Source organism: Sebastes fasciatus, chromosome 10 (assembly GCF_043250625.1).
Source record: "Sebastes fasciatus isolate fSebFas1 chromosome 10, fSebFas1.pri, whole genome shotgun sequence".
Lineage (NCBI taxonomy): Eukaryota > Metazoa > Chordata > Actinopteri > Perciformes > Sebastidae > Sebastes > Sebastes fasciatus.
In genome coordinates, this window is record NC_133804.1 from 8,985,639 (window position 1) to 9,010,114 (window position 24,476).

Consider the following 24,476-nt stretch of genomic DNA (forward strand, 5'->3'; position numbering starts at 1 on the left):
GTCATAGCACAACATTCCCGTCGGATTATAGACCAGTGTGCTTTTCACAATTTTTGTTCATTTTTCAGAGACCAATAGATTATGTGTAATTAGTTTAGCGTGAATGGCGAAAATACTAAATGAATTTACTGTACTTTAAAAACACTTTTAAAAATTAAACATCCCCCTTTTATTCTGAAGGCCAGCCGCCCATGGAGGAAGTTGTATTGTTGGAACGCACCTCTCACTGCGCTAGCGCTAGAAAGCCTTCCGCCGACATGAGCAGCACGTAGAGCGCTCACAGTGGCAGAGCACGCTGGAGACGTAGTGCTGCAACTGGCATCATTGTGGCTCCGGGCATGCGACGGCATGGCTGCGTTCACATGGTGCGGACGGAGCCAAAATGTCTACCCAGCACGTATTTTGCATACGGTAAACTCCAGGGAACCTGTGCTAAGACGGTTTACTACTACAGTTACCATATCATTTATATATGTACAGACAGTGCAGTGGATGTGGTTCCACCTTTTCTAATGGGTGGGTTATATTCATCGATATAATGACAGTTTTAGGTGGTAGCCTAGTGCCTACTGATGAAGTACAGCCGGGGTTTGCTCAGCGCGGAGTGATACAACAGAGCACATAATGTAGGCTGATTTGAGGAAGTACTCTAGTGTAAACTAGACCTACAATAAATACGTGTGGTGCATATGAGATGTAGAGCAACTGTAAGTTTTGAATATGTTTTTTTTTATACTTTATTTTTTCCCTTTTTTCAAGGTTGTTTTCATATATGCAATTTACAGTTCGTAATTACAATAGTTTATAAACCAATTTTTAAGTAGATGAGCTTATAGACAAACTCATTAAGTACACTAGAGAAAACAACTTCAACATTCAAAATTGAAATAAAATTAAGAAAATAAATAATAATAATAATGATAAAAAGAAAGAATAGAGTTAAAACAAAAAAAAACACGCATAACAAAAACAAACAAACAATAATAATACAAAAATATGAGACTAATGATAAATTAAATCAACAAATAAGTTAATAGAAAATAAAAAGGGGGGAGGAGGGAGCGCAAATATATAGTTATATCATTTACATGGGCACACACATGCATCCTCCTTCACATCAGGTCACCTCCAAGCATATGTATATGTGCATGCGTGTTAACCCATGTAACTATATTTTTCCTTCTGTTAGACTCAATCTCTTCTCAAAAACATCCATACATTTTCTTAACTCTTCTTAGGTTATGTTCGTGTAGCATAAAATGCTCTGTTTTTTCATTTGCGTTTGTGGAGCCAGTGGATGGCCAGCAGACTATTTCAGGTAAAGGTGTACGTTAAAAGGTGGTTCAGGTCATATAGGAACTGAAAACTGATATTTAATATTAGTGCACCCCATGTGCTCACCTGCAGCTCTCCCTCTTGTGCACATAGAAATTAAAATAACAATTTCTTCTTCCTAAACTCATAAACAGAACACATATCCATATAGGAATACATAACAGATAGATTACACCAAAACTAACACACAACTAATTACAAAGTGGAATTTTGATTCAGTCAGAAAAACCTGAGCAGTACCTACCATTACACCATCAGTACACATTTGTCAAATAAACTTGAGATACTGTATAAGTAAATAAACCCTGCAAACACTGCTATGTTTATATGAACACAGCAGGTCAAAATATAGCAGATTACAGCAGGACATCTATGCATTCATCATGAATTTATTTAAGCTCACATTTATATTTAAAAAAGACATATAAAAAATAATGGAATCCCTATATTTTCAAGCAAATGATTGAGCCACTTATAGTAAAAAGCTAAGTAAACCATCCCTAATGAATATCTGTATTCATCTAGACAATCAGCATCTATAATGTTTGATCAATTGATGCATTGAGCACTGTTGACTGCAGGAAGTCTTCACAAAGGGATCAATTAACTAATTTCACAGCGTATACAGTTAGCAGTCTTTTTAGGCTTGCAGTGAGGCATTTGTCACTGGTTATGTATGTCAGCCTATTATACTACAATAGGCATACTGTATTCTAATAGGCTGTACATGTGAATGTTTTCATAGTTGTTCTTTTGCTCCTATGAAATGTGTGGACAGTCAGATGAAGCAAAACAAAAAGTTGGGTTGTGTTTACCAGTTAAATAAATATCAGTTATTAAATTTGTAAGTTTTTAAAGCTTGGGCCTCTCCTGAAATCTTCACATCTTCCGTATCGTCCTCCATCTAGACTCAATGTTACTTTTGCACTCGGGGTTGGAACACATAGCATTTACTACATTACACTTGTGGTAGCAGTATATGAGTATAGCATATTGCAGTAAAAGATCTAAGATTTCACACAGGGACGGTTCCCTACACAGACTTTAAAGGACTGTTAGCAACATTTAAAGAACATTTCCAAGCCGCATGTTTTTTTTTTTTTAATTAGTTCATTTTTTTAGTATACATTTTCTAGGGTTGTCCCAAATACCACTTTTTGGGCTTCGAAGCTTCGGTGAGAAATATTCGAAGCTTCGCAGCGCGACGCAGCAGGCTGACATGTTCTTCTGTCTGTCTGTCTCCATTTCCCCCGTTTTAGTGCCCAGGACTACAGTACACACACACACACACACACTTCCACACACAACAAACAGCAATGTCCGTCTGAGAATAACTAATAATAATTAATGTTGAATATGAATAATATTGTGGGATTATTGCTTATTGCATGGGCTATTTGGGGATTTATGTTATTATTACATACTTATATATAAAAAATTAAAAAAGCGAAGCATTCGAATACTGATTTGGAGGTCAATTACCATGGCAACGGTCGAAGTTTTGAAGCATCAAAGCATTTGGGTAAGCTCTACATTTTTCCAACAAATATACAAAACTCCTTCCCTCCTATTTCCCTCATTCCTATACTTTATATATATATATATATATATATATAGAGAGAGAGAGAGAGAGAGAGAGAGGTAGCATGTTTAACCTTATATTACAGTATTGTATTATCTGCAGTGGCTGGAACCGAAATGGGGACCTTGCAGTTCGTGGTTCGTGGTTGGCATCTACATATATACAGGGCTCAGAGTGCAGCTGATCCTGTAGGTGCAGTTGATGCTCACAAGGCAGAGCGGGTAGCCCACCAATCGGAAGGTCGGTGGTTTGATCCCCGGCTCCTCCAATCCACATGTCTAATCGCCTTGAGAAAGACTTAACCCCAAATTGCCCCTGAAGGTTGTGCCATAGTATGTATGTGTGTATGTGTGTGTGTGTGTGTGTGTGTGTTTGGATTAGATCCTGATGGTTAGGTTGGCACCTTGATGCCTCTGCCATCAGTGTATGAATGTGTGTGTGTGAATGGGTGAATGCTGACATGTAGTGTAAAGCGCTTTGAGTGGTCAGAAGACTAGAAAGGCGCTATATACTGTAAATGCCATTTAAACTGACATAATGGCTGCATACTCTAAAACGGACAAATGCAGGGGACAAATTCATAGCTGTGCAGATGTGTAAGATGTAATTTGCTCTTTAGGATGTGAGTTGACAGTGATGCATGTCTGACAGTGTAAAAGCTGAGCCTGACAAACTGAGTCAGATGTACCAACTGACTACTGAACAACAGATACTCTCTGAGGAAACACCGTGGCCGGTCCTTTGGGGCCACCTTCTGGCCACACTTCACATTTTTGCCTCAACACTTCTCCAACCAACAATTGTGTTTTCTGGTTGTCCTGACATTGTAGCCTCCCAGCGAGCTTGGTGGACATTGTTAACATTGTTTTATTTCAACAACATTCATCTTTATTACTACTCAATCACATGTTAATAACTTGACATGTATCACACAGATGTCCAATAGAACCCAGTAGACTTTTGATCAGCTCCTATACATCACCTTTAGCCTTTCATCCATCCTATAGGCCCACGTGATCTGCTGTCAAATAGCCCACTACTGTACAGTTATGCACGTGCCCAGCACCGACGCACAAACCCACTCCACAGAGTTGTTGTTATAAGGGGGGAAGCCCTGAAATCAATGCCTCCACAGGATGGCAGTATGAGTCTGAATGTGCCTTCTTTTAAGTGTGTGTGTGTGTGTGTGTGTGTGTGTGTGTGTGTTCCTGCGTGTGCGTGAATCTGCGTGGGAGTTCCTCGTTTCGCCATTCCGGGGTGTTGCCAGCTGCAAGGCAATAACGCTCAGAGGCTTCCTGGAGAGAGAGGCAGAGAGCCTGCATGCAAGCCTGTCCTGTCCTCTCTCCAAGGCGAACCTCTCACCTCCAGAGTTTACACACACACACACACACACACACCCTCCTCAGAATCAGAATCTTGTTTATATTGTATATTGGTAGAAATTCAATTTTTGTATTCTTATTTTATTCTAACGTTTTTATCTATTCTTTTTGTTATTATACTGTTTAACTTGCACCAACAAAACCAAAGCAAATTCCTAGTGTATACCTCTTACACCTGGCAATAAACACCATTCTGATTCTCATTCTGATTCTGGTGTAAGAGGTATACACTAGGAATTTGCTTTGGTTTTGTTGGTGCAAGTTAAACAGTATAATAACAAAAAGAATAGATCAAAACGTTAGAATAAAATAAGAATACAAAAATAGAAATTCTACCACTATACTATACCCTACACCACCACCACCACCAGCTACATCAGCACCCCCCCCCCCCCCCCCCCCCCCTTCAAATAACAAATTGGGGGATCCAAGCATGCCTCAGCAGCAGTAGCTCTAGGTACCCGCCTATCCTCCCCCAAAGTCACCCCAGGCGCAGCAGCAGCAGCAGGCTTCCCCCGTCCAGGAGAGCGCGGAGGAGACTCCACCGAGTGATGCCACTACTGCAGCAGCAGGAGAAGCACCCAGCAGCAGCAGCAGCAGCCACAACGCACACATCCTCCAAGCCTGGCGGAGGACCCGACACCACAGTCTCGGCCTTTGACAAGAAGAGAGAGAGAGAGAGAGAGCCCTCCCTTCCTCCCCCTTCTCCCACCCATCCCGAGGATGTCCGATTGCAACGCAAGTCCCTCCGACCGGGTGATCAAAAGTACGCATGCAAGATCCTGCTGCACGGCCAGTGACACCTCCATCCATCCTGTGCCAATCATTTTTTTTTTTAAAGTTTGCATCCCTGTCGTTGCACCACGTTTTGTTTTGAGTCCATCCCTTTTTTATTATTATTATGATTATTATAGCACCATAATAAAAGCAGGCTCACCATGCATGTGCTTCTGAACCTTTTTTAGAGGAGGATGGGAGGGGGTGATGGAGATGGAGGGGGAAAAGGGGGTTGGTGGGGGGTATCCAGTAGAGATACGCCATAATCAGGGTCTTCCCTCGTTATTCTATTAGAATTCACCCCCTCACCGAGGCATTACCCCATTCTCTACCAGGAGGAGGAGGGGATGTCTCTTCCTCCTCCTCTCCTCTATGTATAGACGGAGCTATTGTGCGCCACCCTCTGCCTGCATGAGCTCCGTTTTTACGCGCTCCACTCCTAGCGGTGGTTTCGCGTTACTGAATAATAATACCCCTACAGAGAGACACACAGAGTGTGATAGAGAGAGGGAGGAAAAAAGCAGGGAGGGAGAGAGAGAGAGAGAGAGAGAGAGAGAGAGAGAGAGAGAGAGATGAGCATCTTGTTCCAATGAAACACCAAGCAGTGTGACGATGACAGCGAAAGGCAGACATAAAGGTAAATACATGTTGTAGCTGTGGCGATCTCTTTGGTGTGTTGTGGTGATGATGTGGTGATGAAGGTGTCACGGGATGCATGGAGGCGAGGAGAGAGAGAGAGGAGAGAGGGAGGGAGGGTATAGTAAGATGCTATATGGAGAGACTTGTCAGAGGAGGATTTTGTGGCTTTCTGTCTTTGTGTTCGTTTACTGGAGTAGTAGTGGCGCCCAGATGTTGGATGTATACCAACCGATAGGTGCATGGCCTATATTCTTTTTTTTTTGCTAAAAATCGGAGCCAAAGTCAGGTGATCGAATGGTTTATGTGCAGGTAGGGTGGCAACTTTCCCAGGCCGAGTGCGCACCTATAGACAGTTTTTTATTATAAGGCCTATAATTAGATGGAATCAGCCTGCTGTTCGCTGCTGGTGACGTTTAAAAAAACCACGAGCGCACATGATGGATTCGACGTTTTTCTCATTAAGGCCCATGAATGTCAGCTGGTGGTGATGGTGCTTCTCCTGTGCGTATTCCTCCACGTCTCCGTCTCCGGAAAGGTCTTCCCCCCCCACACCTCTTCTCGTTTGGTGTCAAAGAAGAGATGGAGAGTTTAGGTGGGATGCTGCCCGACGATGATTACGCATATACCGCCCTATAATGATGTTATTGCATCACTGGATTATGGAATATTTAATGTGTTTATGAGATGTTTCTGCTTTTTTTTTTTACGCTTGGGTGACTATATATATGTCGAAGTGAGGATGGGGGGGCTCCTTGTGATTGTGTGTGATTCTGCACAGATTGTCGTGCTCATCGGGTCACAACAAGGCTGAGCGTGGCAGAGGCACTTCCACGCACGCAGGCACAGACTGTCACATGCGACGATCCGCCTGGCTGTGCCGTGCCGTGCTGTGCTGTGCTTGTGCTGTGCTGTGCTGTCTCTCTCTCCCACTGGCTCCCCTTAATACACTCTCAAGGTCTCTCTGCCGGAAGAAGCGGAGCTGACAGTTGGATGCGTCGGCTCGGGCATGCCCCGGTATTCCGTGCGTGCGTGCGTCGATCGTGCTTGGAAGAAGAAGAAGGGGGTGGGCTGGGGGGGGCTCTTTCAGTTTTTGCACGTAGGGACTTGAGGAGGACTGCATGTGCATATGCCTTTACAGTGTGGCTGTGTGTGTGTAACTGTGGATGCAGTTGTGCAGGGGCGGTGCGAAGAAATGTGGATCCCCTGAACCAAATGAACACTGAGCCCCCCCCTCCACCACCACCCCCCCAATCCATCCATTAGTTATCAGTAGCTTTCCTTCACATGTGTATTTTTACTGTTTGCATGCGTGTTGCAATGCAGCTGGGCCACCGGAGCTCAGCTGCCTCCACACTGGAACAAACTATATCCTCATGCATCATCCATCACACACATACACTCATATAAATGCACCTTCCGTAACAAACATGCAGCAAAACAACACAGCCATTCATCAGCGAGGTGAGAATGATTTAGTGTGTACGGAGCCGGAGAGCGACGGAGGCATCAGTCAAAGAGACGTCACTTCTGGCGGATGGACTGCGCCCGGTAGTTCCCCCACACGTTATGGATTTTGGCGGAGAGAGGCAGAGAGAGAGAGAGAAGTGCACAGCGATGGAGCCCAAAGGACAAAGCATAGCTACAGAGAGGAATGGCCAGAGAGTGTGGGGGCGAGGTGAGGGAGAGAGGGAAGGAGAGAATGTGACAAGGCCACGGAGGAGGTGAAGGAGCTGGAGCGAGAAAAAGAGAGGCACAGAGGGATGGAGAGAGAGAGAGAGAGAGAGCGAGAGAGAGAGAGAGAGAGAGAAAAAAAAGAGAAAGACAAGGGAAGTAGTGTTTCACACTGCTCAGTAGCAGGACAGCATCCTCTGACTTAACCAATGGACTACTTCTCACACCCTTTTTTGATTCACTTACTATGCAAACACGTCTGTGTGTGTGTGTGAAGAACAAGCCAAGCCAAAATGTGAGAATGTGACTCTTGCATAAAAGTTTAGTTGAGTAACTTTAAAGTGGTCTCTCCGGCCAACAGTCTGTTCGCATGAAAAGGCGTATAAATGCCACAATACTGTGCAAGGCGGTGAGTTGCGCTTGACACCCCTGATTTGCTACCAGAATGCATTGCACAGCTGCTTACATAGACAATGAATGGGAAGCGTGGAAAGGATAGAGGCTGTGAACATGTACCATCATGGTGGGGCGGTGGATGTGCCCAACAAACACCGGACTTTTAACCAGGACGCCTATGTTTGAGACTGTTGCTGACCGCTATTTTGTTTTGTAAATTATGTTAGTGACATTGTCACATGTTTTTTGTCGACGTTTGTGACGTATTTCCCATAGTTGTTTCCGTTTTACTTAGTTTACTTACTTATTTTAAGCCCAATCATGACATTTTCGCTTACCCTAACTAAGTGGTTTTCTTGCCTGAACCTAAGTTAGTGGTTTTCTGCGGACGTTTAAATGACGTACAAATGACATGCGGAAAGCAGCGTACAAATGACACGTCAAAATGATAAAATGCGTACTCATGACACACGGAATGTAATGTTGTGGTATTTATACGCCTTCCCATGAGAACGGGATGCTGCCAAATATTGCCTTTATTGTTCACAGTAAGGCAGGCAAGAGTGGAAGAGGATATTTTACGAGATTTTGTAGAAACAGTCTAAGTTCTGTTACTGCCGCCTCATGCCAGACCCATAACTGTCATGTGACATCATACTATCAGTCTTGTTGTACCAGCATTCACTGGTGACAAAGGGTCAACCTGTACCCATGAGTCAAGAAATCTCCGGTGTGCAAAATCTGGACTTATTGGATAATAGACAGAATACATACATTGCTAACATGGAGGCTGGTACAGTAGCTCGGCAGGGCTTTAATCTCCCGGTCGATTTCCTAGAATCCTGAGGTGACTGTCGAAGCAGGGCACAGATAGACCCGCTGAAGCACACACCTTGTGCTGAAAAGCTACATTGACAAAAAAGCGAATCAATGGCAGTATTGAAGATCAATTCAATGTGTTACACTCTGCCTGTGGTTACCCCTTTAGCAGCAAACATGGGAAATGGATGGACTTCTGTGAGGTTGTTCTGTGTATTAAAATCAGACATACAATAGCAACATATGATACTTCTGGGCCAATGCTTGATTCTTTAACATAAAAACACAAACACAATGTGCATTACAGATTATGTGTAATGCATAACTTCACACCGAACAGCTCATAGTATCCTCATACAACGGTTCAAATAATATCTTATGAAAAGTTATTCCTCATTTTTCGTGTGTTCTCCTACGAATGTCCAGCAACACGTGTCAATATCCGCTGGTTACATGCATAATCTTTTCAAAATAAACTTCTGTGTTCAGAGGAAACCACTACGTTAGTTTTCGGCAACAAAACAACTTAGTTAGGTTTAGGAAAAGATCGTGGTGTGGGGTAAAATAACTTTGGTTAAGTTAAGTCGCCTCCTGTGAGAAAGTTCTGTATTTTTTCCACCCTGACCTCCTCCGTAGGCGGCGTTTGTCGCTATTCATACTTCCAGGTTTACGATTATGTGGATGAATAGATTTCGTGGGATATATTCAAATTACAGTGCATTACTTTTCGCAGCTATAGCTACAAACTGTGTATGAGAACAGCCTGGCCTTAGACCTTTTTCATGGCAGAAGCACAGGTGTAATTAACAACACCAATGATGGCTGCACTCCATATATCTGCTAGTTTCAGGTTTCCTGGCGTTGTGCATGCTGGCTCACTGTCATGGCTTACTGGGATACTTAACTTAGAGCTTACATGCTGTGGAAAAGGTCTATTGGCAGTGTTATGCAGGACTGGTCCATGACAAGCTCTATCAAATAAAAGCATCAAGCATTTCGTGGTTACAGCTCCATCGTTGTAAATTTAATACCCAAGACAAGCAATCTTGTGACATCACTTTAGGGAGCTAATGATGGACACCTATTGTCTTTTTTATATTATAGGATATATGGGAAACAAATCACACTGGATACAGCAGCCCACCAGAAGGTGGAAAAAACAGTTGAAACATAGATACAAGTTTTCCAAGGGTAAACTCCCCATGTATGTGAATGTGTGGACAAAATATTCAAAATATCTTTGAATATATTTCAATCCAATTGCCCCTTCTCACGGTGGACTAGTTCAACACAGGTGTGACTAATAACATTAATCATGGCTGTGTTCCATTTAGGCGTTCCAGTGTCGTGGGCCCTGCTAATGTGCATGCTGGCTCACTGAAACAGCCTGCTGGTTCACCTAAATGGAATATCATTAATGTTATTAGTTACCTGTACGTTTCCTGCCACGACAAGTCAAACTGCATAGTGTGAGAAAGCTATACATACATGTACAATCTCGAAAATGACAATAGAGTTGAATCAACATGTTTCTGACTGAACATTATGAGCTTCATTAAGATAGAATTTATTTATATCTGATTTCACAGGTGTTGCTGATAAAACTGAAAACTCAGTGGATGATGACTGTAATATGCACTTCAATTATCACTTATCACGCACATGTAAACAAGATCTAACTGCATTTGTTTACCATTATCTAAGGTATGAAAAGGAACATTTTAGTAATCCAAAATTGGTATTGTGTTCAATACATCTTTTTTTGTTAAAGACAAGGTACACCTAATCCACAAAAGTGGACTATACTGTTTGTGCTGTCTTCATCCATTTAACAATTCAGGAGAGTTTAAAACAAACCATCCAGCCTCAGACTTGTTGATTTTGGGACATTATCTGTCATGTGATATCTTAGCATAGGGTGTGTGTGCTAGCCTAGCATAATGCAGGACAGAGCTAAGAGGGATAGTTTGGCTGCCAAGTGTCTTGTCATAGTTTGGTATCATGCCAATGCACTAAACTGCCTGATAATAAAGTTAAGATAGAGATTGATCATTTCAAATGTCTCCTCAGATGCAATCATATCCTCAAATAGCAAGCTTTCATTATTAGAATCCCTCGTTGAAACCAAAGGCCCATGCAGCTCCCTCTCCTCACACTGAGAAAGTAGTCCCCATTAAAGCTGCAGTTGGCAACTTTGAGCAAATATGATAAAAAGTTATTTTGATAAAACGGTCACTATATCCTGACAGTAGTGCATAAAACGGATAATCTGTGAAAACAATCATGTTCCTCTGTGTTGTCCTAGTGCTCCTAATGGCATTTGCAAGATTTCAACATGCCTGAAGGAAAACAACCAATCAGAGCCGAGCTGTCTTTACAGCAGCTGCCAATCACTGCTTGCGAAACTCACAAACTCCGATCAAATTGTCAAACTAGGCAGTGCGATCAAATATGAAACAATATTCTGTTACTGTTATGCCTACAATTTCTCACCTCAAAGGTTTTCAGAAACATCTTGTTGTGTACTGTTTAGCTGTAAAAAGAGAAACTTTGTGACTCAGCCGGTGGGCGGTGATTGGTTTTGGCTCGGCTGTTTTTCAACATAGCGGCCGAGTCTCAAACTTTCTCATTTTACAGATTAACAGTAACCTACGAGATGTTTCTAAAAACACGTGAGGCGAGAAATAGGCAATACAGTGACAGAATCTTGATTCATATTTGATCAGCGCTGCCTAGTTATAGAGGTAGAGGTAGCGATTCGATGTGAAGGTGATATTTATCGATTGTAAATCGTGACCTTTAAAACATTTCAATGAACGTGTGAAGAATATTCACCAAAGCTGAACGGAGCTATATCCAATATGCACACATGCATGTATGCACTCATGCCTGCACACACACATGCACATGCACAAGCTCGCACGCACACGCACACGCACACGCACGCACACACACACACACACACACACACACACACACACACACACACACACACACACACACATCACCTCTGGCAAGGCTTGGGGCACACTGGGCATATTTCCTTTTAGTGTAACATGCTGTCCCATTCCCTCATAGTTCCCTCAGAGTCCTGTGTGAGCTCTCTCTCTGTGTGTGTGTGTGTGTGTGTGTGTGTGTGTGTGTGTTTGTGTTTGTGTGTGTGTGTGTGTTGGATTTCGGTGTTATCCTTTTGAGCCAGGGGTCCCACCTTGACAGGTCTCCGTGTGCCCTGTGGGGAGGGTGGCAGGGCAAGGGCTATTTATAGAGAAGGTACTCCAGAGAGAGAGACAGAGGGAGAGAGAGAGAAAGGGATTGTCTAATGAGGACAGGCTGTTAGGGGATGGGCCGTTGTTTCTGTTCGTGTGTGTGTGTGTGTGTGTGTGTGTGTGTGTGTGTGTGTGTGTGTGTGTGTACACACAGATGGTCCTTCATGTGTGTAGTGTGCATTAATTGAACGACTTCAAACGCATCTTTAGTCCCCCCCCCCACACCACCACCACCTTCAAAGACCCATGGATCTACGTTAGCTGATCTGGGTCAAAGATGGTAGATAAACACAGACACACACATTCATACACACTCTATATATGCATGTGAACAGTCATATCTCTCCTCTCTCATACACCCCAATTCTTGCTCTCCCTCTCTTCTCATTCGCTCTACTCATTCTTTCCTCCCTCCTTCATTTATTCATGCAGAGACGGGCATCGGGGATGAACCGATCTGGGAAGATGGTGTGTGTGATCACTCTAGATGAGGTCCTGTAGAGGGCAACACATCTAACATATGAGTACACAAACATACGGGCATGCCATTAGTTGTGGTCGATGCCGCTGGATGAGCACCAGACAAATACAGTCTGCAGAGTAATGAATTGATTCATAGCAGGCACAGTAGTAATGAATTGATCCATTGCTTGCATGTAGCACATACAGTAGATATAGGCTGTTTATACTGTGCCTCTGTAATTACTTTTTATGTACCCCTTTTACAATGTGCATTATTGCAGTTTAACCTCTGGCACCAAAGATGATTTCCTTTTCAATGATCTGACGAGAGGAGCACATGTTTGTGTTGTTCTATACCTATTTAGTCATATTTGCAACATTCGGAGGACAGACACAAATGAGGACAGATGGATCATGGGTGACTTCTACAGTCATTTCTGCAATCTGTCTGTCCTCGCTTGCTGTCACTTCCTCCCCTCCCGCACCAGCCCCTCTTCATTATGAATGGTGTTCCTGTGTTATTAAAACTGATGGACTATCCCCATAATTAACTTTAGCCATTAGGGAGGATGCACACAATAACAAGATGATTCTGATCAGATTCTGCTCCAGTTAGGCTATTAGGCCAGCCCAAACAAATTTAGGAGATTTGGTTGAAAGCTATGTCATAGATTTTCTCTCAGGCGGGGAGCCTTGCTGCGCTGTGATGTGGAGATTTTTTGGCTGAGCTGGCACCTTTTGGCGCTTAATAAATTCCACACTGGGGAGTTCAGAGCTTTGGAGAGTGGGCCAGAAGACAAAAACAGTACATTAGGAAGAAGCTAAAAATGCTTTCACCTCTTTGCACATCTTAAAACCCCTCGGTCCAGCTCACCGCGCACACACGCCATGCATCGTGTGATTGGTTGCGTCATGTGAAAAGGGTAGTTCTGTTTTCACTCTACTTGATTTCATCATCTGTACGTACTGTCAGAGAGTAAAGTTCCATCACAAGGTTGAAACACATGACAAAGTGTTAAAAAGGCCTAAGTGCAGCATTTGAGAGAAATACTATCCTCGATCACTTTACTCAAGAAGTGTGGCATTCATGGTCTGAGCTTACTGTACGCCAAACACTGCTGATATCTGTGTAGGAGAAATGATTTGGAACTCACTCTCACACTGTTTTATCACTTTCTATCCGTATTTATTTATAACGACAGCACACATTGATCAACATTTCTGCGTGCATACAGTATGTCAGTGTTAGTCAGCTGGCTAATTTTCAACTGCAGTCCTTTAGCAAGACCGTCTGAAGCCAAACCATGTGGTTTTCACACTGCTCAGAATGGACGAGTGGATCGTAATTCATCAGTTAAATGTGCTAAATGTGAGATTGGGAGCATTTATATTCCATCCGTACGGCTCTCAACATGGCGACAGCTGAGCCGGCGGTTCGTAGCTAACAGTGCTAACAGCGCTAACAGTGAAAACAAAGGCAACACTGCTGACAGAGCTAGCCTCAGTGTTAATCTGAGGGTGGGTGCTACGTTTCCGCGTCGGTGCTGTCAGACGGGATGGCGTTATCAGCTGTAGCCGCCTTATGAGAGCAGTGCAGAGCAGTGCAGAGCAGCGGGCCGTGAGCTAGCCAGTGGGGCACGCTCACATAAACGAACATGCACTAAAAAGCATGCACTAATTTATGTAAACAAAGCAAGGAGAAACTCGGATTACAGCACACAGAAGGATAGTGACTTCCTTCTCTGCTCAGGTAGACATTACCCATCTATGTTTTTACATAGCAAATAGTTATTTCATGCTATATTAATGCTTTGGATATTGTATAGAGCACCTTTAACCTTAGTTAGCCTATTATCCATTAGCTATTAGCTAGGCCTTGATGATTTTCAGTGCAAGTTAACCCTTGTCTTTTGTTTCCAGTTGCTGCAAAATGTAGATTAACTGTTCCTCCCAGTTAGTGTTCCCATTGTACTACTTATATTATTGGTAGCACTTCCCTACTTCTCACCATCAGCTGATGAAATGCTTTCATGGTGCCATTTGCCTTTTGGTCCTCCCGACAGGTGGGTCTGTATGTGAATACTTTAGCTTGAGAACCGCTTGTCACCTTTACACTATTTTATTTGAATGTAGTGTCATAGGCTAAATGTATTGGAATTCATCCTTTAACAAAGACTAGATTATTATTATTATGCTCAAATAACTATATTTAGGTGAAGTACTACAGTAGTGATCTGTCTTATACACAGACAGGGAGACACTCAAGTTATGTTTCAAACTAGAAAGGTCTGCAATACCTTCATCTAGCAGAATTTGGTAAAACAGTGCTCTTGTGTTAGCTGCCTGCTTGAGAGTGTGCATCAATCTAGCAGGATTAAATGGTCCATTAGTGGCTGTGGATGTTTTTAAGGTGAAAGGTCAACCACTGCTCATATGTATGTTGACCAAAACGTTAGGAGCTATTCTGTGACAGGAACGCATTATTGACATACCAGCCCTTGGACTTTTTTTTTAATGTCTTGGTTTGACTGGTAGTTTGCTAAGATCAGGATAAGTTAAGTGAGATTTTGTGTAACAGTACTGTAAATGCTCTCTGAAAAAAACTAGACAAGAATATCAGAATGATCTAAAGAAAAGGGGGGTTTTAAAATATGAATATGCAACAATGCATCTCTGTGTAGCATGATAATATCACCATACAGTCAATGATGAAAACTGATCCAAAAGTTTTCTAGGCTTGGTGGATGAGATGGCTTTCTCCACAGTACACCCCCGCTGCTTGTTTTCTCGCTGCATAGCCTGCGTCAGCGCTCGTGCAGCAAGAAACTACCCAGACTTGTGATAGATCTCCGGTCTCACACAACGACTGTACTGTAAGGAGGCTGGTTACACCAGACCACTTGAAACTACTCAACGTTTTGAATCGTCATAGGGTGCAATTTGTTCTGACTGCAGAAGCACAAGAACAAAATGTGTGCAGAGTCTGTTCTTGTTGTCATCTCAAAATGACACATAATAATCCTTTTGTCGGGAACGAAAACGTTTCTTCTTTTTAAGGGGATAAAGCCATGATCCTTTGTGCATGTGAGTCAAGCATCACGACACGTTCAATTTAGTCCCTGAAATTTCTAGACGTCCTTTGTCATAAAAGTGTTGATAATGAAAACTCTACAGGCCTATTCTGATTTGACAGCACTGAATGTGAATTTAACTCAATCCCAAGCCCCACAGGGTTTAAAACCTTTTTGATTTACTCCATGCTTTTTAGGAGTTCTGTTTGCCAAATTTTCCTTTCTCACTTTCCCATGCAAGACTTAAAATGTACTTATCAGTGAAGTCCTTTACAAAATGGATAAATTACAAAGGTTTTAGAAAGAAACTGCAGGATAAAAGCTCAATTAACATAGATGGAAAAGAAAAAGATGCCACCTTTTTATATGAGGTCAGTGTAGTGTCTGTGTCCCTTTGTAATTATTGATTTTTAGCCACGCTAGCAGCATGTCTGGCCACTTCACCCAGACGGAAATATTTCAACTTTTGGATGGATTGCCATGAAATTTGGTAAAGACATTAATGGTGCCCAGGGGATGAATCCTAATTACTTTGATGATCTGCCTGACATTTCCTCTAGCGCCACCATTAGGTAAAAATTTTGATTTGTCCAATACTTTGGCTTATGTCCAAACACCTGCTAAACTAATGACAGTCCCATCAGCCTCAGCTGTACTTTGTGTTTAGTGCTAATTTGCAAATGTTAGCATACACAAAACCATAGACTGTATATAAAGATGGACGACATAACAGCTCCCCAAATATGACCTTGATTGCCCCCTGGTGGCTGGCTTCAGTGTAGGTCATACGGTGCCTTCAAATGGGGTCGTGTTTACCGTGTTCACGAGAAGAGTCCGTATGAACGCTCTTCTCTTGTGGTATTTACAACCTCGTTAGAGGAAAGTTTCTGAAAGCTCCGAGTTCACGAGTTGTGACGTGTTTGTTGACATTATCAGAAATGGCGAAGGCTATGGAAGTTAATTTTTTGGTGCATATTAAATTAATATATTGTAATTTTAGTCATATATTGTTTTTCCTCATAATTTTATAATAGGTCTGAGGAAAATGTTGTTAGCCTCTGTGGTTTCTAGACGCCGATAGTAAACGTTAATATTGTTGTTGCTTAGCAGCGGTGTTCTCAGGACTTAATGACTTGAACGCCAAGCATGTCGTGTACAGGACTTCCCATGTTGTAAACACGAGCTCACGAGTTTCATTTAAAGGCACCAATAAACCCCTCCCCCCCATATTAGCTGATGGGACATGGGCCAAACTAAAAAGTCAAAGTACACGTCAAATACTTTTTTCGCTAAGATGGTTTCTGTCATTTTAGGTAGTTCTTATCACGCTGATGTTTGTCCAAGAGTTAATTTTTCTGATAAGTTTGATTTTAATCAGTTATTTGATGCTATAAAAAGGGGCTGAGACGTCATGATTGACAGCTGTGATTGACAGCTGCTCTGAGTGAAGTAGTCGCAGTCAGAGGCTCGGTAATTGTATCCGGGATGTATTGGCTTCACTTTTGTACAGTGGGAGGTAGTGGAGACGCGTCGTCCATCTATATATGTACAGTCTATGCACTAAACTAAGATGGTGAACATGGGAAACATTATTCCTGCTAAACATCAGCATGTTAGCACCCTAACATTATTATCTTTTGAAGAAGCCTAAATCTAATTTGGACCAGAGCATTACAGAAATAAGATACAAATACGTGAACCAGGCTTATATATCAGATGGCTCACAAACTGGCTAACGTGTGATGATCACTTGTACTACTGAATGCATGCTGTAGATTATAATGTGGGCGCAGTATTAAATGTAAATGCCTTTCTTCTGTTGTGCTCCAGGCCTACAAATTCTGATGCATAATGCAAGAAGCCTTCCATTATTATAAACAAAAATCCTGATTTTTGCCAACAAAATTGCTTTAAGGAAGATGAAGCTGCACACAAATTCCTCTCAGAATTGCAATATTAAATTCAGATCCGTAATTTACAGCTCTAATCCCCTGTCTTCAACCTTTCCATGTGTGCTCGAACCTCTCAAGCTTGTCTGAAGTCCAGTAGTGTTCCCCTTGAATCATCAAATAGTCGGTCGTCAGGTGCTAAAGACCTTCTTGGTTTGACTCTCTCCTCTCTCCATTCCCTAACTGCCAAGTATAGTTTTCCCAAGTATAGTCCCTTCCCCGAGCTCTGCTCTCCCCTCTCTCATACCTGCCCTACTTTCACACTCCTCACACAATTTACGAGTTTCACACTCCTTTCCTCTCGCTTCTCCCCTTCTCTCTCTCTCTCTCTGAGTCTCTCTCCGAGTTTCTTTCACACACCATGAGCCTCAGTTTTACCTCAAACCAGAAATATACAGTACATACTGTACACACATTGAGTTCACGTATGTGTGCAAGCTTCAAAAGAATACTGTAGCTTTTTTCTACTATGCATGCAGCTTTTTGTGACTTGTATCAGCATCAGTACAGTTTGTAGCACAGTAGTACAAGACAGTACATTACAGTACAGTACAGTACAATGGAGGAGGAGGATTAACCACATACTGACTGAGCCCTGTTGTTTCTTTTTTATAAATAAATTAGGGCTGGTTTAAATATTTAATCATCATTAATCTCACATTTTGTATCTGTTCAAAATGTACCTTAAAGGGAGATTTGTCAAGTATTGGACAAATATGCTTGCTTTATGCAAATGTATGTATATATTTATTATTTGAAATTAATTAACAACACAAAACAATGACAAATATTGTTCAGAAACCCTCATAGGTACTGCATTTAGCATACAAAAGTATGCTCAGATCATAACATGGCAACAACAGCTGTCAGTGTGTCAGTGTGCTGACTTGACTATGACATGCCCCAAACTGCCTGTGATTATCATAATAATGATAATTATGGGCATGTCTGTAAAGGGGAGACTCGTGGGTACCCATAGAACCCATTTTCATTCACATATCTGGAGGTCAGAGGTCAAGGGACCCCTTTGAAAATGGCCATGCCAGTTTTTCCTTGCTAAAATTTAGCATAAATTTGCGACAAGCTGGTATGACATGGTTGGTACCAATGGATTCCTTAATTTTTGTAGTTTCATATGATGCCGGTATCTTCACTCTAGCTTTAAAACTGAGCCCGCTGCAGCTTGGGGTGCACAGGCCTTTAAACATATCAATCGGTCCTACCTTAAAGACAAAACCTGTTTTAACATGTAGATCCGCTGTTCTCATTCGATGGGAAACAGACCCTTCAGCTTGGCAGCTCGTGGTGTCCTGGGATGTCTCAGGGTGCTCTTATGTGTAGTGTTCAGTGTTCTTAAGATGCCTAAAAGTGTAGTAGGGGCTAACCTATGCAGCGCTATGGTTATTATATACTTTGGTGTACCCTGAGATGCGTTTTGGTGAAGGTGTCCTGGCATATTCTGGTGTCTCTGCATGCTTAAAGTGCTCGTGGGCATATTTAGTTTGATGCCATACAAATCCCCCCTTTTTCAGCCTGAGATCCAAATGGCTAGATGGTACTTTAGTTAAAAAATAGCTCAAAACCAGAGCAACTATGACTGTATGGTTTGTCAGAGGCAATATTCATCAGTAGATCATCAGTAAATTATGAGTAAAATCCTCATAATTACTCATAAAGGTTGATTGTAACTGATTTGTCCGGTTCATTTAGCAATACCGTACTGGCCAAATGTTTCCGTGGTGATTACATAAAAGCGTGCAGTGTGGTTTCATGTGGTTGTTGAGCTGCCTTTACTGTAAAAAAAATTAAATGTGAGTATGACATTAAAATGTAATGATTGAATGATTGGCATCAGTGTGAAAGCTCACTGGAGAGACTTTGGCCTGTTGGAGCGACAGGAAGAGAGGGAAGAGGAGTGGGAAATTGGGAAAAAAAACAAAACAGAGAAGGGGCAAGAGGAGAGAGTGCAAAACAGAGACAAAGTGACAGAGAGTGAAAGTGTGTGTGTGTGTGTGTGTGTGTGTGTGTGTGTGTGTGTGTGTGTGTGTGTGTGTGTGTGTGTGTGTGTGTGTGTGTGTGTGTGTGTGTGTGTGTGTATGTGTGTGTAGAGAGAGAGAGAGAGAGAGAGAGAGAGAGAGAGAGAGAGAGAGAGAGAGAGCCAGGCCTAGTTTTTTAGTTTGTGATCTAGGCCATTATCTGTGTTAGCACTGGTGGGGCTCCAACAGGCTCTGTGGATCCTGCATAACAATACCTTTTATGAGCTTGTATATGTGTGTGTGTGTGTGTGTACCACTGTAGGCTCACACACACATACTGTATGCGATCATGCGTGTTAACGCCATTGTGCCATACATGATGCACGCATGCGCCCATGCGCCTCTTGCCTTTTGTTTCTTGCCACTGAGTTTGTGCCCGTTTGTTAAGACCGCTCGTGTGTGTGTGTGTGTGTGTCTGCGTTTTGTCGAGTGTGTCTTCATGTGTGTATGTGACTCCTCACGTGCAGCTGTGCGCTCCTGCTGTATCATCCCCGTCGTCAGTCAACCCCCCTCTATAGCAGCGCCCTGGGGGCCTTCATTATGTAAGAAAGACATTACTGCAGAACAGAGGCAGAGAGGCAGAGAGACATTACTGCAGAACAGAGGCAGGCAGCCCTGATAACTCTGGCAGCCCCTGCTTCAATACAACCCGCTTAGGCCTCCATAACACACACACACACACACGCACACGCACACGCACACGCACACGCACACGCACACGCACACGCACACACACACACACACACACACACACACGCGCACACACACACAGTCAAAGCCTGCAGTAGAGGTGTGATCAGGATAATGGTGAGGTTTGAGGGCCTCTGATGTTTGTGGGCAAGCTTGATGAGGAATACAGGAAATATCAATTAATCATGTTCTGCATTATAATAAACGTTCTTTTCTTTTCTTCTGCATCAACTCCTCTCATTCCCTCCATAAACTATCTCACCTCCATCCATATATCCATACACCCATTCAAACTCTCCTCCGCCTTCTTAATCTTGAATAATATCTGCCATGTTTGTATCCCCCTTCCTTCCTGCATCATTGAATTTCCTCTCCTCTTCTCACTTCCATCTCCTCCCCATCCTTTCCGTCACTCCCGACCTCCCTCTCCAGCGGTCCCCTTCCCCCTGGCCCACCGGCTCACCATGAAGGAGGTGTTTGACGCCGAGGGCCGGCCGCGGGTGGACTTGCTCAAAGCTCACCTCACCAAGGAGGGCCGACTGGAGGAGGCCGTGGCCCTGCGCATCATCGATGAGGGCGCCGCCATCCTGCGCCAGGAGCGGACTATGTTGGACATTGAGGCGCCAGTCACGGGTACGCCATTGTGATGAAGACTGGAGGAATGCAGTGTGATATAGTCTGTAATTTGAAAAATGACGGTGCAGTTAGTAGAAAAGCTAAACCTGGTGTCAGTTAAAGGAGTAGTTTGACATTTTGGGAAATACGCGTAATCGCTTTCTTGCCAAGTTACATAGACTGACGCCACGACCAGCAGCCAGTTAGCTTCGCTTAATTTAGCATAAAGACTGAAAACAGGGGAAACAGCGAGCTGCTAGCTCACTAATTAAAGTGTATTAAACCGTGGTCTGGATGAATATTCAATTCTGATTGGCTGCAGGGTATCCATTAATTCCTGATAATGATTACCCTGAGTGGATCATCTTGTTGTTAAACATACTGTCAAATTATATATACTGTTTTTCAACCGTACACAATGTCATTTACGTTGAATCTTGCTAGCATAATGTTAGCTTTCTGGTTCGTATAGCTGAGGTTCTAAGAGCTGAGCGGACTAGAAATATCTCCCATTGCCAAGTCGTATTTATGGTACATGCTATTTACTGGGGCAGTGAACAACATTGCCATTGTATAAGAAACTTCATTATTATATTAGCAAACCCTCAGGGTTACAAGCGAAACGGAGTGAATGGATTCTGAAAAACTTTAGATTTTGTTTGCAAAACGCATGAAAATATAAATAAATGGTCTTCATTTTTTTGTCTTTGGCAAGTGACCATGGTATAAGCGGGATAATACCCTTCGAGGTGTCCATAATCAAGAATTAATGGATTTTGCGGAGGCAACCGCCCTCTGTGCACGTCGTCCATTAATTCCTGATAATGGACACCTTGTTGGGCATTATCCCTTACATATCTCATTTGTTCAATCAAGTCTCAAAACGTCACTTTGGTTATGGCTATTTTCTTGACTATTTAATGTCCAGGAGCGATAACTTCCTGGAGTCTTAACTAGGTGCCTGGTAACTACTCCCGGCCAAGAAATAGTCCCGTACATAACCCCCGTAAAACTGCAAATTCTGTTTTTTACACTTCAGTTTTTGTACGAATTAAACAAACAAGATATAACTTGTAAATTAGCTTAGCTTTAATTATGCTGGCAGGCAGATTTTGTTACCTTTGACAGAGCCAGGCTAACTGGTTCCTCCTGTTTTCAGTCTTTATGCTAAGCTAAGCTAACTGACTGCTGGTTATAGCTTCTACCTGACAGACAGGAGAGTGGTATCGATCTTCTCATCTAAGTCTCGTTAAGAAAGCGAATAAGTGTTTTTCTCTATCTAACTATTCATTTAAAAAACAGTTTGCAAAGCTCCCATTGGGACTACACACACAGTGTGTTTGTACGTGTCCATGAGTGACAAGCGAATAGATCACACACTAACAGTGGGGGCCCAGATAGCTACAGTCAAAGAGAGACACAGAGGAATGGAGCAGAAAGATTCATTCATTAACCTGCCATATGTATCTGCCACCCTTTTAATGTGAACTGTTGTTTGGTCGCACTTCACTGAGGGAACCAATTGGCACTTGTGCACCTCACAATGGCGGGCGCTAGCTTCGGTAATATCTGCATGTATTCCCTTGCCGGGGAAATGGTATGAACCGAGGAGAATGTGGAAGAGAGGAGGAGGAGGAGGGCGAGATTGAAATCGATGAAGAACAAAATGGAAAACAAGTTTCTGTGACGATGACACAGAAGACAGACAAGCAGGCAGACTCAGACACACACGACCCATTGACACTGCTTGGTAAATGTACCTGTGTGCCTCTGTGTGTTTGTGTGCGTTTATGCAAATGCGAGCGGTGAGATAATTCTGTGTGGGACGTCGTGCCCACGCAGTGTGGGAACATCGCTCGGCTTTCACAGGTACAGATCCCCAGGGACGAGGACAGATAGACGGGCAGATGGAGAGAGAGTCGATCATAAGCTGCTTAGTGCAGAGGTTCTCAAACCTGCTCATTCCCAATGAGCAACATATTGATTAAGTTTCCAAGTTTCTCCACTTCTGCAGATTCTGACCCTGAAACACCCACCTGAGAGGATTTTTGTCTGAGTTGGCTATGATTGGATACAGCGTATAGATTTCAGAGATAACACTACAGAAAAAAATTGTGCAGGTTCTGGTCGAGAGGGGCTTTAATGTTGAAAAGATATTCAGAACAGTTTAGCACTTCGATGGAGTCTCTCTGGAAATGCTCTGAGATAGACGGAGTAGTGAACAGACAGGCAGGTTGATGGCTCAAATTTGAACTGACAGGCTTTTAGGGAGTCACATGGAGGCTTCTGGGAGAATACCGACGCAGGTCTGAGGAGGCAGACAGGTACGGCTCAATTTCACTCATGCCATTTTGCATTCCCCAATTCCCAGTTCAAATTAAAGCGACTGCTTAGGAGTAGACACAAAAAACAGACAGTAACATGGCAAGCAGATGGAGAGACAGGCAGACATAGCCGGCCAGGCAGATGCAAGATGGCCATCGTAAAATGGCTGCAGAGGGGGAACTATGACATCAACTAAAAGTGAAAGGAGAGGCCAGGCAGATGGCGAGGGAGGCGGATGGGAAGATCTATGCTGGCAGATCACACAGACAGACAGTCCTGAAGTCTTTCGAAATGTAAAGTGTTCAGCATGTGAAGCCTGATATGAATTAGATCCAATACTCCTGGATGACTTTGAGCAAATCTGTGGGGAAATAAAAGGAAACACCCCCATTGAAATATGTATAGGATCAGATTATATGAGGCTCTTTTAAGAAAACTAGATGTCAAAAGTCTGATAGATGTGAAGTTAGTCACAAAGGTAAGTTTTATTTATCATGATTTAGAACAAATGTCACTTAATGTAGTGCAGGTTGCTAGTGTAGGTTGATGTTATCTAAAAGGTACAGTGTGTAGGATTTGGTGGCATCTAGTGGTGTGGTTGCAGATTGCAACCAACTGAGTACCCCTCCGCTCACTCCTCCCTTTCCAAGACTGCGGTAACGTGAGCCACCAAGTGCAAAACCGTGGTAACACCGTTCGCCTCGCTCAGAGGTCATCCTTACCATAATAATATTACTTAAGGAGCAACGGAAGTCAGACGGCGGCTGGCGGTACCACGGTTTTGCACTCTGCAGTTTCACAAGCGAGAGAACTACGATGACCTTCAGGTAACATAAAAACGTGAAAGGCTCTCTCTAGAGCCAGTGTTTGGTTTGTCCGTTCTGGGCTACTGTAGAAACATGGCAGAGCAACTTGGCGGACTCCAGGAAGAGGACCCGCTCCCTATGTAGATGGTCGTGTCTAGAAGATGACCCATAAACTGCGAAATCTCATCGGAGATCTGCAAAAACTTGCAAAAACTCTCGCAAGACTCGCTGCCCGACGACCTATCCTAACCTTGACTATTCGAGATCAACGCCTAACCTTAACCATATTGCGAAAGTTTCCCCAACTTGTGGGTTCCCTTCTAGACACCACCTATGTAGATATGAAGGACTCATTGTAAGCCAATTGAAAATGATTCTTAGTTTCAGGTGATTATACACTAATGAAAACATAGTTATGAATATTATATTCCATTTCTGCTATTAGATCTCCCTAAATACTACACACTGTTCCTTTAAAACGAACATGATCTATCGCACAACAGTAAGTAATAATACCATCTGTCATTATTAATTAAAGTGCCTTGATAATTGTTTTGGATATTAAATGTGGTAAAATCACAGTCACAATGTCCCAGAGCCCAAGGTGTCATATTCAAATTGCTTATTTTGTCCAAATCCCAGTCCAAAGATATTT

At 42.8% G+C, this 24,476-nt stretch overlaps 1 protein-coding gene across 3 annotated transcripts in view; it reads left to right on the forward strand.

Moving 5' to 3' along the window:
* The first annotated feature begins 5,546 nt into the window (after positions 1–5,546).
* ppp3cb (protein phosphatase 3, catalytic subunit, beta isozyme) overlaps positions 5,547–24,476 on the forward strand; it is a 39,140-nt gene continuing 20,210 nt past the window's right edge. The window contains exons 1-2 of one of the 3 annotated variants that reach the window (XM_074647939.1): positions 5,547–5,713; positions 20,508–20,708. In XM_074647939.1, coding sequence (XP_074504040.1) covers positions 5,689–5,713; positions 20,508–20,708 — 226 coding nt within the window. In that variant the 5' untranslated portion in view covers positions 5,547–5,688. Of the gene's footprint in view, positions 5,714–5,860; positions 6,308–20,507; positions 20,709–24,476 lie in introns of those variants that run through there. The other 2 variants (XM_074647937.1, XM_074647936.1) reach the window with 2 other exon arrangements.